Below are 17,753 nucleotides of genomic sequence, written 5' to 3'. Positions count from 1 at the left end.
TGTTGACAGCCAAGCTGTTGATGGCGAACCACTCTGTTAGGTGCTGGACCTCCTCCCTGTAGCCCGACTCATCGTTGTTGCTCATGAGACCAATCACCATTGTGTCGTCTGTGAACTTGACAATGGCGTTTGAACCATGTGCAGGTATGCAGTCGTAGGTGAAGAGGGAGTAAAGGAGGGGGCTCAGCACGCATCCTTGTGGAACGCCAGTGCTCAGGGTGAGATTTGAGGGGGTGTGATTATCTGACTGTGGTCTGTTGGTTAGGAAGTCCAGAATCCAGTTGCAGAGGGAGGTATTGATGCCGAGGTCACTGTGTTTGGTGACCAGTTTTGAGGGAATGATGGTGTTGAATGCGGAACTGATGTCAATGAACAGCATTCTCATGTGTTACTGTCTTCAAGGTGGGAGAGGGCCGAGTGAAGTGCCGTAGAGATGGCATCTTCTGTACTAATGTTCTGGCAATAGGCAAATTGGAAGGGGTCCGGTGTGTTTGGTAAACTGATTCTGAGATGAGCCAGGACCAGCCTCTCGCAGCACTTTGTAATGATGGGGGTGAGTGCATCTGGCACGGAAGTCATTAAGGCTCTCTGCAGTGGAGTATTTTGGCACTGGCACGATGGAGGTGATTTTGTAGCACACGAGGGCAGCTGCTTGGGCTAATGACAGGTTGAATATGTCAGTCCAGACCTCAGTCAGCTGAACAGCACAGGCCCTGATGTAACTAGGGTTAATATATCCTTAAACCAATAAATAAGTGACAGGTTACATGATTATTAAATACAAATTACAAATACAAATAAAGTTTATTTACAATTTACATTCATTAAAAAGTAGTTTATAGTTCAGTTCTGCTATTTCACTTTGCGTACGGTAACAGCCAATCGGGTAGCTGCAGCACCACACACTGGAGAGAGAGGAGAAATAGAGAGAAAAAAGCCTGAGATCGCTACAGACAAGCGACCGGAGGAGTAGCAGACCGAGTGAGGAGAGAGGAAAAAATAAGTGTAAAGAAGTGAATTTTTGAGGAATGTGAAGCTTGGTTTTACCTATTTTGTGTTCACCTTCAGTGTGCATCGCTGGATGCTGTGTTTTATTTTTCTTCCAACAAGGATTTGGCCAGGTTTTATGTCCAGCTGAGAGGATCGCTTGGTGTTTGTCCACAGGCAGTGTGGAAAAGAAGATGGCGAGCTACCCAATGGAGAAACCCAGCAGATGAGAGTCTGCCTGTGAACCAACCGACACTGGAGGGCTAAAGACACTGATTCATACATCTGACTTTTGGTAGGACTAAACCCTCAGTTGAGTGCTGCAAGAGGCAGTGGATTCTTTTGGATTTTTTTCTTTCTATTAAAGGACCTATCAAAGGACTGAGTATACGCACAGAGTTTCGGAAATTTGAGTTTATTGATTGATGTCAATCTGTTAAAGTTCAGTTAGTCTTGTTAAGTTTCATTTTATGTTTTCATTTATTTTGTGCTAAATTGGTAATGTAAACTGTTGTGTTGCTGTAAAGATTGAGGTATTTGGTGAAATCAACTACTGAGAGGTAGAAAGACTAAAATAGGCCTAACCGAAATAACATGAGAACCTAAAGCTGAGTCGACTCAAAGAAACGAGAAACTAGAATTAAGATAACAACTTAAAGGATCCCACTTGAACTTGATTTATCAACTCAAATAGGGTTGATATAAATTTAAAAGGGGACAAAATAAGGAGAAACAATATTTTCCTGAGGTTAGGCTTTATTTTGTTTTTTAAGGGATTTGAGTACAAGATTCCTCTGTCCACATATATGTTGTCTGGTACCATATTCTATTTGTGTATTGTCTACTGCTATTTTTGAGGATAATATAAATTTGCTGGCAGTTCCAACTTACCTCATGGTCTGTGGTCTGTTATTCTTGAGTGCTAGTCTTAAAACTGCTTTTCTGAGCCTATCAACTAGTCCTAGCTATCCGCTAATATCTGCAGTGCTACACTGAGGACGCATCCGGGGACACCATCAGGACCATCAGCCTTCCATGCATTAACCTTGCACAGTGCAGCATGCACGTCGGTGGGAGAGAGTGTGAGGGGCTGGTAGTCTGCAGGGAGCAGAGACACAGGGCTTCGCGATCCGTGCACCCTGCAATCTAGTTATATTAGACAAATATGTGAGACACTGAGATAACAGGTTAAATTATATTTCATATTCGGATGCCGCTCCAGGGAAGTATTTTCGACCATAAACATGAAAAAACTGATACTTGAATTTTTGAAAATGTTTTATTTACTTTACTGTTTAGACTTATATTAGCCTATACTCTCTGATGTTGAAAAGTTGACCATGTTTCAGTCAGCAGTGCTCTGCTGTGTTTTACCGTAGCAGTCTTCCAGCAAACAGAGGATGCCGATAGTCAGCAGGTATTTCTCGTGTGTAGCAGAGGAGGCCATTTTGTCCTCACTGCAGCTGCTTTATCATTTCCAGATGTTCAACACAGATATTTTCTTAGCTTTTCAACAGTTTAAAATGTGTTCCTCAGTCAGCCCCTGTCAGTACTCAGGTGCACAATGAAGATAACTTACTCAGCACTTTGCTGCAGAATACAATACTGTATAAACTGAGTATCAGCCTGCTGGTGTCCTGTGTTTCCCACACAGACTCAGTCCTGCTTCAGATTGCAGGAAATTGCTCATGATAATCAACATGTATCAATAGAGGAAGTCAAGTTTTTGCTTTTTTATTAGTAAAAACTAATACGAGCAACACCCATTAAAGTGAGGGAAGAAGTTTATTAGGCATCCGTATGTAGAATTATGCTGATGACCAAGTTACATGACCAAGTGTTTGTGCTAGAACCACAAGCTGGTGACAATATAACAGTATAATGAGTAACTCCACTTTGTTCACTGGAGCATGATTGAGGGATAATTCACAACATAATAACAGGAACATAAAAAGGGCAGATTTGAATGGCTAAGTTTACAAATTACTGATTCTATAAGATTAATGCAAATCACATTATTTCTTTTTTTTTTAATGAATGATATGAACATTGTCTTTATGTTGGTTATCATGTTGATATATGCAGCCTTTTTCAGATAACAAATATTATTATAGCTGCTGCGCAGCAATGGGTCAGGAGAATAGGAAGACAAGACAGTTGACATCAATGTACATTTTGGACCACTTGAGGGTTGAACTCACAACTTCGGGAACCAAAGCCTGTCATCTATCGCTCTGAGCTAATTGGCAAGTGGCATTATAACAGTGGCTTCACATATTGATTAAGCCATTCACTGTTGTGCAGGCAGATTTGAAACCCCTGTAAAAAATTCAGTTATCAAGTCAAAAATCTGAAAATACACATATTGCGGCATGGAGATGTTGGTGATTTGTTTTAAAAAATGATTGATTTGCTCCATAAGTGAATAACTGCTGTTTAAAAATGCTGTCAAACATCATCAACCATGAATCTAAAAAATGTTCAATTTTTCCATGAACATTGAAGATTTATTTATCAATTTGCAGGTATATGTTTACAGTAGTGTTCACAGTCAAACATTTTCATGCACTGTAGGCAAAAATTGTGGGAGGAGATAGGTTTTTACAAGTTTTACAGAGTGATGGACTTCATAATTTTTAATAGGTTTAAATGTACAGAAGTTTCTTTAGTATTGGGGCTACAGTTTGATGAAAGTGTGAAGTTCTAGTGGGTTGATTTGTTATGAATTTTCAATGTTTTGAACTTTAGATGCTTGTTGTAGCGCCACCATCAGGACTATTGGCTTGGGTTTACAGCTGAGGTAATCTGGCATGAGACTGGACCTTTATGCAAAATTTGGTTGGCTTTCACCCATGGTCTGGTACAAGCTATTTGTTTTTATTTAATTTAGAGGCTTGCTGTGATGCCACCATCAGGACAATTGTCTTGTGTTTCATGTTGAGAACATCTGACATTTTGATCTGTCATCAACATCATCAACCTTGCTGGGTCTCGATCCCACAACCCCTGGCACCAAGAACCAGCTCCTAACTCAGTGAGCTAATTAGCTGGAAGTGATACATGCTGTGTAACTTTCTTTGTCGACTCAGGGAGTCACTGTCCGGGCAGCTGTTGTCAAGGCAGATTTCAAAAATGGTCAAAATGTCAGAAATTCTGTTACCTGAACAACAATCTGATAATACATAAATTGCATCTTGACAGCATGGAAATGTTAGTGATTTGTTTTTAACTCTAAGTGTTTTGCTTCATAAGAGAAAATCTGATGTTTAAAAATGCCAGTCTTTCATTGACCCCAGTTGTTCCCATGAGAGCAGAATTCAAAATGTTCTCAAAAATTCAGTTTTTGAGATAAAATTCTGATATTTGCCAAACTTCATCAACCATGACTCCAAAATAATATATTTTTTTCAGTCAGATTGAAAATGTATTTAGCAAAAATTTGATAGTATATGTTTACAGTACTGTTTACGGTCAAACATTTTGATGCACTGTAGGCTTAATTTTTGATAAATCAAAAATCTGAGAAACAAGTTTTGTGGAGGGCGGTCTGAAGATGCTCTCTAGCAAGTTTGGTGACAATTGAGCAAAAGTTGGGGGAGGAGATAGGTTTTATAAGTTTTACAGGTTTTGAAAAAAACTGAGTAATGGACTTCATAATTTGTAATGAGTTTAAGTGGACTAACGTTTGAGCAGTATTGGGGCTACAGTTTGGTGAAAATTTCAAAACTGTAGCATGTACTGTTGATTTTGTAGGTATTTTTTAAAGTTTTTAAAATTTAAATGCTTATTGTGCCCCCCCCCAGGAGGAATATTGACATGTCCTTGGAATTAAGTAAATCTGGCGTGGGGCCGGACATTTCTTTAAAGTTTGGTGAGTTTTCGCCCTTGGGAAGTATGACTTCCTTGGAAGAAAGAAGAAGAAGAAGAAAGAAAGAAAGAAAGAATTCCTAATACAATAGTGTCCTGGCAGCTTAGCTGCCCAGACCCTAATTATAACATTATTTTAACAAAAACTAAGAACACAATAGGGAAAACCCTGGCCATCACTGTTTATCTGACACAACACTTCCATGTTTGTGAGATTGATTCAGGTAAGGGGAGTTGTGAAAAGGAGCATTTCAAAGTGTCAACACCACCAGTTGGTGATGTATGAGCCATGAGACTCAGAGCCAGAAGTTCATATTTTATTAAAGTCATTCCTGCAGCACAGAGAAGCATAAAACTTAAAGATGGCACTGACTGATCTGCATTAACAATGATCCAATTACTTCAAATCAGATCATCAAATCCTGACAAACACACAAACAACATGTAACTACCAACTACAGCGTATAGCTCATATCAATTTAGTGGAGTAAAAAAAAGCTGTTTGCATCATTCTTTGTGAGCAGCAAAACCTCATGATAAATTCTGTCCCTCAAAAAGACAGTTTACTCTAAAGACGTTTCAGAAGCTTTAAAATGGTGAACATGACATCTTCCTCTTCTCCTTCATGATGCTTGAAACTCAATCCCACCGTTGACATAGTCTGGTTCGTCTGTGTCCTGAGAGAGAGACAGACAGAGAAACTAAGAGACACACACACACACACACATACACACACACACACACACACACACACACACACACACACACACACACACACACACACACACACAAACACACACACATACAGAGGTGTTGGTTCTCTGCAGTGAGTTTAATGCAACTCAAAGAGAAATGCCAGCAGCACTTTGAGCTTGTCTTGGTAAATCAAAGTCTGATATAAAGTGAGATTAGCTCTCCTTAATGAATTGAAGACAACTGACTGTTGACAGAATAATGTAGCTGTCCTCATCTAGCAGCTTACCTTCACTGGTTTGTTGCAGCATCTTGATCTGAACCACCTGAAGGAAAATGAGATGGAATAAATGAACATGAATACAAGTGAAACATTTTAAAGAATAGAATAGAATATCTTAATTGTCATTGTAACAGATACAATGAAATTAAGTGCAGTCCTTGTTCAGTGCAAAACATCTATTTGAGGTAGTATATACATACATAAATACTTAAATAAAAACTGCATATTAATGCTAAAAACACTTAGGAGACACACCCATACAGACATCCACATTCAAAAATTGCACATAGCCCTTTTGACAAAGGTAAGTGGTGAGAACTATGCTTCAGTAGCACTATTCAGTGCACTTATGGCAGAACAAAAAGAGAAAAATAAGTATGTAGCTGGAAATAATCACATCATAGAAAAGTTGGTCTCACCACTCAAAGATGACGATTGCACTGTAGAGCATGATGACTCCCAGGATCTTCACTGTAATGTAGACAGAAAGCCCAAACTCTGTAACAAGACAGCACGGTCAGCTTCTCCTTAATGGAAAATGTTATGACTCTGAAACATCCTGAACTTTAATTCCTTCTGTTTACCTCAAATGTAAACTTGTACATCATAAAACACGACCTTCAGCACTTCATTAACCAAAATAAAATGTTTAACATGAAACACTGAGAGTCAAAGTGACTCAGCTGAAATGTTTTCAGAGCATCTTTCCATGACTGAGTTCTTACAAAGCTGAATTTCATTAACAGAACAAACGTTATTCAACAATAAATGCTCTCCAGCCGCCACGAGATGCTGAGCAGCTCTTTTCAAGTTTAATTGTGAAGCATCATTTCAGACAACAAAATAATGTAATCAGTGAGGACACTGTGCTGACTAGCTTACCTTTAACAGTCAGACAAATCTGTGATGACATCTGACTCCCAAGATCATTTGTGGCCACACAGTAATAATATCCTCCATCTCTCACGTTGAGGCTGTAAAAGTGTCCTTCAGCTACATCCATCAGTCCATCTTTGCTGTTCCTGAACCAGGTGAAGCTGACGGGAGGCTTGGCTCTGCTGGAGCAGGTCAGGTTCACCCAGCTACCTGCTGATGCACTGATGGACACTGAGGTGTCTTTAGGAGCATCTGAGGAAAATGTGACAGAGATGTGAGATATGAGAGTAACATCAGAGCCTGAATACGATCCTTTATTTGTATCATGTGCTGACAGGATCCAATAACAAACTCTGGTTGTCTTACATGAAACACTGAGAGTCTTTGTCTCCTCTGCTGTCTTGACATGTTTTCCTTCATTCACAGGATATGTGGCAGAACAGCTGATGTTGTATCCATCATGTTGGTCTGACAGAGTGATGGTCTCCTGGATTTTAGTTGTAAAGGTTCCATCTGTGTTTTCCTCTATTTTGTTGTGAGAGTCTTGTTGGAGATTCCAGGTGAGTTTAGGAGGGGAGTGTGGACAGGGAGTGAAAGCTGAGCAGGTTATAGTGACAGACTCCTTCTCCTTCAGATCACCTGAGATCTCAATTGTGGGGCGACGAGGAGAATCTGTGGGTTCAAATCACACACACTCTTTACGTTGAAAATAAATTAGAAATAGTAATAATAAAAAACATTACCAAACACAGCTGACACAGAATCTCACACTTCTTTATTGAAACTGCAGAAAGTAAAACATAAAAATGTGTTCTGCTTTTAGTCGCTTTAATGTCAAATTCATCAAAACTTAAATTCACTGCAAAGTGGCAAAATAAATTTTATTCTGAACAATAGCATTATAGACTGACTGAAAGAAACTAAACTTTCTTACCTACAAAAACACATCACCAAACACAGCTCACACAGAATCTCACACTTCCTTATTGAAACTTCATTAAGTAAAATTAAAGGTTTGTTCTGCTTTTAGTAACTGTAATGTTAAATTCATCAAAACTTAAATTCACTGTAAAGTGAAGAATGTCTTTTTATGAAACAATAACATTATAGACTGACTGAAAGAAACTAAACTTTCTTACCTTCAACTGTTATTTGAAGAGGATCACAAACAGCTGTTGCCTTGAATGAGTCGGTCTCAATCCTGAAGTAGTATCTGTTTGTGTAATTAGTGATTAAACTGGAAAATAAAGTGGTGCAGTTTCTCTCTCTCAGGTTTCCAGTTATCTTCATTGGACAGAAGTTATTTGTTCTACTGCTGTTGAAAATCAAATTGTTTGGATAGTCTTTTAAGTTGGGGTCATTTTTAATCCACACTCCAAAGATTTCTCTGCTGCTGTTGAACTCTCGCCCCGTTTTAGCACTAAAGTTACATGGGATTTGCAAACAAGATCCACTCAGTGCTTCCATCGTCTATGGTGCAGTAATGAAGAGGGCTGCATACGTAGTACAATCGGCCAAAGCACCTGTAAATCAAACCCATGATTAACACAATTTGTAATGTAAAGTTGATGATAAACAAAGCAGCAGTAGGTTGTTTGCTCGTCTTTTCCCCTCTTCTGTTAATAATGTCAGTAGAAAACATTTCACTTTGCAGTCAGGAAGTGAACAGTGGGATAAAGTAACTCTGTCTGCTCTCTCTGCTTTGTTTCTAAATAAAGTCCAAACCGTAAATAATCAATGTCTTCCAAACTAAGTGAGTGAACAAACAGCTCACCTGAGAGAAAGAAGAGGCTCAGCAACATGTTGGCTGCCACCAGATTCACACACAGGACTGACATGACACTCATCACCTGGAAACTAATTGAGAAAAATCGAGTGCATAGATTAGGTCATTATAGATCAACTAAAATGTTGCTCAAGCAGTGTCTCATCACTTTGTAGGCTCATTATTGCTAAACCAACAAATAAAATGTGTAATTTCTTGCATTAAAAGCTGCCAAATAAAAACCTAACAGTTTAAAAAGGTCATACATAACAAGCAGCAACATTTGACCTTACCAAACGAGCCTGCAGCTAAAACGGAGAAACACTTAGTTGCAACAGAACTGCATCAGAGCCAGTAACGGACGTCCCTGCTCAGACGTTTTGATTTAAAAGGAAAGAGACTCAGAAAATACTGTATCTATAAGAGTCTCCATTCTTCCCGTTCACCCCCTGTGAGTGAGGAAGTCATCAGGTCATCAGAAGGTAAATGAGTCATTCTTTAAATGTCATTTTTATCACGGGACTCAGTGGAGCCTGTATGTGTTATCTTGTTCTGCAACACATATTACATACGATCAATGATGAGATTTTTAGCAAACAATAAAAAGTTAACTGCACAAAGATAGCCAGAAACGTTGACATTTTAAGTTACAGCAAGCCATGGTAGGTGACGTTGTGCCACATTGACAATGCAACATTACGTATCATACTACATTTTATATATATGGGCTGACTTTCAATGTCAGGAGTTTGGGACATTTTCCAGCTAACAGAACCAGGAAAGTTAAAACACGATCTTATCCTAACCCTTAAGTTTCAGCTTTTGTTCTGAGGTTTATAAAAATGTACATTGCTAACATTAACTCTGGCAGTTTGGTTGTCACATAACAAGCAGCAGTTTCTTCTGGAGGAAATCTACAATAATAAGAGTTAATATAAGGGTAGAGCTGCTCCTTTACTTTGTTGCTGTTGTAAGACTGACCGCTCTAGCCGGGAAAGATTTAGAATCTGCGTGTTGTTCACAGCTTTCCATCAGATGAGAGGTTTTAAAATGGGACTTTATGTGGAGCTGCTCTTCATACAGCTGAAATCTCACCTTGTACTAAATTACAAGAGAAAAAGATCGTGATTATATATATTTTTATATGCAACTATATAGTTCATCCAGTTCACTTCATGGTGAGGCTCATTTTGCTGGATCAGAGAACGAAAATTTGTTTTGTGTCCATCAGAATTTATATTTGAAAAAGTTGTGATAAGTGTGTTTTTTCACTTCTTCTTCTTATTAGCAAATAAACAGGAAGGAAAACAGTCAACAAATAAATAGTCAATAAATGAACAGGAGCTTGTGATGAAGACATTGCAGAGAGCTGTGTAGAGGACTTGTTGACAAGAAGCAGCAAACTAACTTCTTGTTTCCCTGACCTTCAAGTTCTCAGTTCTGTTTATGACTTTATCGTGTTACAGCCATCCACTTCTTCTTTAGCATTCTCACTATATATATGTATATATATATGTATATATATATATATATATATATATATACACAGTATATTGGCAAAAGTATTTACTCACCTATCCAAATAATTGAAACCTGGTGTCAGCAAGCACCTAGGCATGCAGAGCAGACATCACTATTTGCAGAGATGTTTCTACAAACATTTGTGAAAAAATGGGTCGCTCTCAGGAGCTCAGTAAATTCCAGCGTGGTACTGTGATAGGATGCCACCTGTGCAAAGTCCAGTCGTGAAATTTCCTCGCTCCTAAAGATTCCACAGTCAATTGTCAGTGGTATTATAACAAAGTGAAAGAGATTGGGAACGACAGCAACTCAGCCACTAAGTGGTAGGCCACGTAAAATGACGGAGCGGGGTCAGTAGATGCTGAGGCGCATAGTGCTAAGAGGTTACCAACTTTCTGCAGAGTCAATTGCTACAGACCTCCAAACTTCATGTGGCCTGCAGATTAGTAGAGTGAGTAGAGTGCTTCTCCTTCTGGGAATCTGATGGACGAGTCTGGGTTTGGCGGTTGCCAGGAGAACGGTACTTGTCTGACTGCACTGTGCCGAGTGTAAAGTTTGGTGGAGGGGGGATTATGGTGTGGGGTTGTTTTTCAGGAGCTGGGCTTGGCCCCTTAGTTTCAGTGAAAGGAACTCTGAATGCTTCAGCATACCAAGAGAGGTTGGACAATTCCATGCTCCCAACTTTGTGGGAACAGTTTGGGGGACGGCCCCTTCCTGTTCCAACATGACTGTGCACCAGTGCACAAAGACATGGATGAGAGAGTTTGGTGTGGATGAACTTGACTGGTCTGCACAGAGTCCTGACCTCAACCCGATAGAACACCTTTAGGGTGAATTAGAGCGCAGACTGAGAGCCAGGCCTTCCCGTCCAACGTCAGTGTGTGACCTCACAAATGCGCTTCTGGCGCTTCCCATAAACACACTCCTAAATCTTGTGGAAAGCCTTCCCAGAAGAGATGAAGCTGTTATAGCTGCAAAGGGTGGACCAACGTCATATAAAACCCAATGGATTAAGAATGGGATGTCACTTAAATTCATATGCGAGTCAAGGCAGGTGAGAGAATACTTTAAGCAATATTGTATATATATATGTATATATAACCTATTTTACAATGAAGTTATCATTTTGAAGCTACATAGATCTACAGTTATACTTTAATGATTAATCCATGTCCTTACTGACAGTGAAATGATCAACTTCCTGTTTACTAAAAGTTCTCAGCGTTTTCTCAGCACCCTGTTCATGACATCATCAGTTTACTGTCCAGCACACTTTAATAGCTTTAATTCATCAACCACAAAATTCTATGACTGCTTTTAATTCAGCGGTCGTCTGCACACGTAAACCACATGATAGAATAAGCGTGAGGCTCACGTTAAAAAAAACAAATAATATCACAATCATTTATATTATTTCATTATCAGAAATTAAAACTATTTGGTTAGAAGAATTTTCAGTTCTTTATGATTTTTTAATGTAGTTTAACTGACAAGTTCATTTATTGTTCATTCAACAGAGCTCTGGACATTTACTGATGAAACCTCTCAAAGAATCTCTAAGAATGCCAAAAAGACTTTCATCATAGCTCTCTAGTGGAAGTCTTTTCAACGTGAACTGATGTCTTTTGAGATGTCTTTTTGTGTTCAGTGAACACTGACTCACTAAAGACAAAAAGCTGTTTTGTCACAAATGTAAAGGATGTTTATCATGTGATTACACAGACAGTGCATACCAGAAGAATACCTTAATCGTCTTGATGATCATTAAAAAAACATTTATGAAACTATTATCTATTAAGGGCCTGAAAAAAACCCAAAGTGGTTCAAAGAACTCTTAAAGGACGACAGAAAATGACCTGTAAAGAAACGTAGCAGTCGCCACTTTGCAAAGTTTGTATAGTCCGACTGGATGTGTGTAATGACAGACAGGATGGTGTTCAGGACAACAAAGTGTCTGTGATGCTGCTGCACAGAGGTAAACATCTGGAACGTGATAAAGTCAAACAAGAGTGAAGAACAGTTGATAACTTCAGCAACAAGGTGAGCACATGAAGGATTTATTAAATTCATATTTATCTTTTGAAACAGGAGGGTAAGAGGGGAGATAACGGGGGGCAGATAAGAGAGATTATTAGTTTATTTAAGTGTTGAGTTCAGCAACGACATAGAATAGAATTAAACACCGTAGAGTAAACATAGACTTATCTTTTTGAGTTAGAGGCGTCACAGTGCATCCTGTCTATTTTTGTACTTTCTTCCTTGTGCCACTTCTTCTATCAAAAAGACAAAGAACAGATACGTGGAAAAAAAACAGTTAATAACTTCAGCAGGGGCATAAAAGAACTATTGATAAGAATCAGAATTCTTGAGAATAAAAATAAAAACAGGAACAGAAATATGTATATTTTTAAAATACGGAATCAAACATTGTGACAGAAACAGCAGGTCAGAGTTTATTCAGTGACACTGAGCAGAAAATAGCTACCAACACTCCTCTCAGCCAAAACCTCTCAGACTCAGATTAGAGAAACCATTAAGATGAAAGTTGCCCTCAATAACAAGAGCAGTGAAATAGCTTCCATTTTATTTCACAGTTGAAATTACATTTAAAATGAAATAAAGAATAAAAAAAAGGAAGTCTCAATAATAGTTATAAATTAGTCTCATTATTAAGATTAAGATTAAGATTAAAATTGTCTTTATTGTCACTGAACATGTTCAATGAAATTGGCTTTGCAGCTCCCATGTGCAAGAGAATACAATAAAATACAATAAAATACAATAAAATATTATAAATTACGATAAAAGTGCAATAAGATGCAATAAAATACTATAAGATGCAATAAAATTATGACACACAGGAGGGCTATAAGGTTAAAACTGTTGAAGTCACAGTGTGTAAATCTGTCACAGTTGTTAAGGTGAGGTGTCCCGGCCCTCTGATATCCAGACAGAACAGCAAACCACCAGCAAATAAAAATAAAAATAATAAAAAGTATATAATAAAATATATAAATAATCATGGTAACGATTCAACCAGTTAAAGGTGGTGAAGGAGCTTACTGTCATCCATACCTTAAACAACAGTCATGACCAGGGTGCCTATTACTGACAGTAATATTAATGTAGTGGGTGAGATTTCCACTGTCAGCTGAGGACTGCACCTGTTGGAACCACAAGATGGCGACATCACAACAGTAAACACACTGTAGGCTGCACTGCTTATCACAGTAACTGCACTTTGTTTTAAGGGCCATGAATGAGGAATCATTATCAACATCACACTAGGAATATGAACACAGGCAGTCTTTCTCAGCTACTTTTACAAATGACTGATTCTGTTATTTCTAATACGACTCACGCTTTAATTAATGTTACAACGATGCTCTTCATACAGGATATTCTGCTTATGTATGCAGCATCTAAGCACTAACAAACTGGTGAAAATGTATTATTTCTATAATGACCAAAGACTAAACTAACAACATAAAATGCATAACATCGGGATCTGCAACAACAACATGAAGGCTGGTGTTGTCATGTCTATAGAGGGAGATTTATTTAGTCTCCCCACAATCCACCTTGCATTTTCAGATTCCATACCCTTCAGTGCTGAGACAGAAGATACTCATTGTGTCTCTCTGTGTCTGCGGGTTCAGACAGCTGAGAATGAGAACCTTAACACAGGCTGGTATGTTCCACCCTGGTAGCAAAACAATGCCCTCAAGGTTAGAGCGGCCCTTTGAACATGAGGTGTGAAGCTGTGAAAGCTGAGTGATGAGGAGTGCAGGGCAAGACGGAGTATAGGTCGCCATACTTCCTCCAGTCATACAGGAACACGTTATCACATTGTAAAGAGACTGCACACTTTCCCTGAGGCTCACTTGACCTTTACTTGTTTGAGTCATGACAGGTTGCTAGAATTCAGAGGCTGGCTTAAAATATGCTGCGTGAGTTTAATGTGTGCGCTCTTACTCTAACCTACTACGTGAGCAAGTTACAAACAGAAGCTGAAACATTGCCCCTGCCTCAAAACCAGCAGGGTGCGGCTCCACTGGTTACAATAAGAGGTTTGATTGTATGTAAGCTTATGAGAAAATTACCCTACTTCTAACTTGATTTATTACTACAGTAAGTATTTTCCCAATGAGTTTACAGTTTCAACAACAAAACTGAAAAAAATGACTGCTTAGAAAAACAAAAATGTAGCAAAATTTTGAGGGGCTACGGCCACTGCAGTAAAGGCCTTCTCCAGAGAAACCTCTATCCAAGACCACCCATCTCTTCTCTTCTTATTCCTGATTCAACCAATCAACACCTTGCTTATACAACTGCCCATAAACCATTAAATCAATCAGACAGGACTTGGTCTTCTTGTGCTGAAGAGGAAGTCTGGAAACAGGTTGCTAACTTGTTGCAGACAGACACATCAGGTGGGTGACATGAAGAACAACAGGAGAACAAGACGATGTCAGAGGCCAACTACTTCACAACAGCTGAGAATGGAACCGCAGACAGGGGAAGCTGTGAAAGCTAATTAGAGCACTCAGGGGTAGGAGTTTGAGTGCTGAAAGGGTCTTGTTATGCAATGCAGAGGTCTTGGAGGAGGAAATTTCTTCTCCAACTATGTCTGAGACAAATTATCACGTTGTGGACAGCTTAACACTTCGCATGGCGCAGAAATAGCTGGTTTCACACCGGCGGTTAGTGTAGATACTTGTGAATCCAAAGACTTTTCTCACTTCCCAAAAGACTCCAAATATTTAAAGAAGAAGTTGTTTTGTTTTGGAGCGCAGGATGTTGGCTTACATTGTCAACAGTAGGGATACTACTTGGAAGAGTACCTCAATAGTGCATCTTGATGAACACAATTCTGTGATGGCTTACTTTAAGTATTTTAGTCGTATGATATGAAACTCAACCAGAGGCTGAAAACACCACTTTTCCTCCTCAGTTTAAGAGCACACACACACACCCACACACGCACACACACACACACACACACACACACACACACACACACACACAATGGTAAACTTACCACAGTGACACGTGACAGGGCTTTCACTTAAGGTCAGTAGAAGGAATTCCAAAACGATTTCACAGGGTTATCTTTGTCCTCAAGGGTAGATAGAAGGAGACAATGTCAGGCCAACAAGGAGTGTGATGTTACAGTATGAACTAGAACTTAATGCCGTAGACAGGGTGACAACCCGGCCTAGTTTTCTACAACAGCTGCAACTATGACAATGTTCAAACTTTCATTGTTATATCTTCTCAGTGGCACAAGCAGCTGAAAGAACAAGCAAATTTAAGTATTTAAAAAGAGCTTACATGTTTTATAAAGCATACAATTCAGTTATTATCAAAGTAAGAAGGCAGATGTTCTCTAAATACCATTACTAGGATGAATCAATTAAAAAAAAAATTTTTTTACATTGATGATTCTATCGGGGTTTTCTAATGACACACTGAATGACTCTCTTCATCTTTTATGACTTCATCTCTCTGAATAAAAAGAAAATAAATGTTACAAATAGAATCCTCTATTTCTTCCTGTAAAACTCAACATCACGTGAGCTTACGTAAGCTGGTACTAACTGATTTGAACCAATAATATCGTGCCATCCACCTGTCAATCAATCTTCAACTTTGAGCGGCGGGCAAGCGGCACAGAGCTCCAATTTCATGTCAGACAGACGCCGCTGGAGTACAGTATTTCATGAATTACTGTCCAAAAACAAAATGTTAAATTATTTTATTCACTGATGTGAATAAGTAACAGCCACAATCACTGGATTATTATATTTTTTGTTGACAGAATATTTTATTTATTGGTTTCTAAAATAACTTACCAACCCCAGCTTTCAGTAATTTACTGTTTTAGTATTAGGGCCTAAATAGATTTTTTGTTATTTTGGTTAAATAAATGTAATAAATGTTACAGTTAGACTGATTCTAGATTGCCCTGTTAAAGGTGGAGAAATTGTTGAGAAATATACTCGATTGTTGGAAAAACAAGGTGGCAACAGAAGGAAGTCATTTTCACTGGCTGATCGCCTAACAGCTCTTCTCTTTTGGCCAGAACTGCCCACCACCAAAGCTGCTGCTGAGAGGAAACTGATGACTGACTCGCGTAGGATGCTTCTAGTGAAGACGCAGCGTTGTCTTTTAATAGCAGCTTCATATTTGGTGTGCTCTGTGGTGTACATTTGAGAAAGAGCCAATAAGTGTGCGGGTGTGAGTCTAAGTTTGATATAATATGTCACTGAGCCTTTGCAATCTGCCTCGAGGTGCCAAAGGCATTTGTTGTGGCTGTATGAATGTCATGTGGTGATCTCCGAGCTCAAGGACAAAGGAAAGCGAACAATGTGCCAGAAACACCTCTCAGTCCACTGTGGTCACTTTTCAAGACATTGAATAGGAAACCAGTTGACCCACATTACACAGGGCTCTGGAGTCTGTGAATAGAAGAGAGATCACAGGGAATCCATATATAACATTCTTGTGCTCCTCTATTAGCTAGTAGTGATTTTTTATTTCATTTTATTCAAACAAGAATCACTGTTGGTCAGTAACCCATGTCTATCCTCTCTCTAGTCTGTACAATAAGAAGCTACAGCCAGCATCCACTTAGCTTAGCTTAGCACAATGGACTGGAAACAGGAAAATGGCAAACTCATTATATAGTCCACTTTAGAATGGATAGTTAATGATTTCTCAATAGAAGCTGGGGCAACTACAAAAACCTGAAGAGAAATACAAAACATTAAGAACGCATTAGAAAGGCAAGGGGAACAAAAGCAGGAACACTGAAGAGACACAGGGACTAAGTGCAGTGCTGGGGGAGTCGACGACCTGAAGACTGAAAAAGGGTCTGACTGAATACACTGGGGCCGATCAACTAACAAAATACCATTGAGCACAGAAAACAAGCAGGAAAAAGACAAAGATAGGAAGTGTGAAGGAAAACATGACACACAAGGACGAAACCTACAAAATGAAAGAGGAAATGACTGGAGCAAAAAGCCAAAACAATGGCACAAACTGAACTTCATGTATAAAAGTGGTGGAGTGACCCTCAAACCAATTCAAAAACAATATTGACCTCTCATCTAATATTATTTCTTTAAACCTTGCAAAGATAGTTAACCAACACAGCAATACGAAAGGGAAGACCCTGAATATTACCACCTGCCATATCTTTCCAAGTCCTGTGTACCAACAGACACATATAGGAAGGCTATTGGCACTCATGAGTGTTGACTGCAGAAGGACACAAGGCAGCTGGGAATGGCAGCCTCAGAGCTGCCCTTGATGTGCTTAGGAATGGTACAACGGGTGCAGACAACCAACTGTCAAGACCTACAAGGTCATGGTGAAACCCTGAGGTGTGAAGTTGTTAAAGTCAAAAGGGCTTCTTGAGGAGGTCTCCAGGTGGTCCACTCAATAAACACATGATTTAAGGATCTCCTCCATTAGCACAACAGTTATTTCAAGCATTGACCTGTTGTCGTTAATAATGTGTACATGGGGGAAGGTGATAAGTGTTCTGTATGACCCAAAGGTATTTATTTACAGTTTGAGTGATGAAACATTTGAAAGCAGGCAGCTGTCATACCAAATCTTTTATTATAGATGGTTAGAGCGTCAGCTGAGGTCCACTGACAGACAAACAAGGACGAGGATAAGGAACTTCACAAGTTTATCTTTATCCTCCAGGACAATAGAAGACAGACAATACTGTTGTTTGTAGACACC

General features: G+C 39.0%; 2 protein-coding genes across 3 annotated transcripts in view; both read right to left on the bottom strand.

The window, feature by feature from the left end:
- Positions 1–5,157: 5,157 nt before the first annotated feature.
- Positions 5,158–9,946, bottom strand: LOC115569856 (vascular cell adhesion protein 1-like). The gene is made up of 7 exons (XM_030398028.1): positions 8,481–9,946; positions 7,846–8,229; positions 7,073–7,378; positions 6,713–6,958; positions 6,250–6,328; positions 5,837–5,873; positions 5,158–5,555 (listed from the first exon to the last, which is right to left on the bottom strand). The coding sequence occupies exons 2-7, from the start codon at positions 8,171–8,173 to the stop codon at positions 5,478–5,480; spliced, it is 1,074 nt and encodes a 357-aa protein (XP_030253888.1). The 5' UTR covers positions 8,174–8,229; positions 8,481–9,946; the 3' UTR covers positions 5,158–5,477.
- A 1,101-nt stretch (positions 9,947–11,047) lies between these two features.
- The window catches only part of LOC115569854 (mucin-17), a 37,582-nt gene continuing 30,876 nt past the window's right edge, over positions 11,048–17,753 (bottom strand). Inside the window, exon 4 of one of the 2 annotated variants that reach the window (XM_030398026.1) lies at positions 11,048–12,262. In XM_030398026.1, the coding sequence (XP_030253886.1) occupies positions 12,232–12,262 (31 nt within the window). In that variant the 3' untranslated portion in view covers positions 11,048–12,231. Of the gene's footprint in view, positions 12,263–13,067; positions 13,157–17,753 lie in introns of those variants that run through there. The other variant, XM_030398025.1, reaches the window with a different exon arrangement.

The sequence above is a fragment of the Sparus aurata genome, chromosome 19 (genome assembly GCF_900880675.1).
Source record: "Sparus aurata chromosome 19, fSpaAur1.1, whole genome shotgun sequence".
Lineage (NCBI taxonomy): Eukaryota > Metazoa > Chordata > Actinopteri > Spariformes > Sparidae > Sparus > Sparus aurata.
Note: the sequence above shows the minus strand (reverse complement) of the source record. Positions and strands in the feature narration are given on the sequence as shown.

What these genes read in the sequence shown, in the direction of transcription:
- LOC115569856 (XM_030398028.1), bottom strand. Translation starts at nt 8,173, where the DNA reads ATGGAAGCACTGAGTGGATCTTGTTTGCAAATCCCATGTAACTTTAGT. An exon ending in AAAGACTCTCAGTGTTTCAT is followed by an intron (nt 6,959 to 7,072) that starts GTAAGACAACCA and finishes CATTTTCCTCAG; the next exon opens with ATGCTCCTAAAGACACCTCA. An exon ending in GCAATCGTCATCTTTGAGTG is followed by an intron (nt 5,874 to 6,249) that starts GTGAGACCAACT and finishes ATTTTCCTTCAG; the next exon opens with GTGGTTCAGATCAAGATGCT.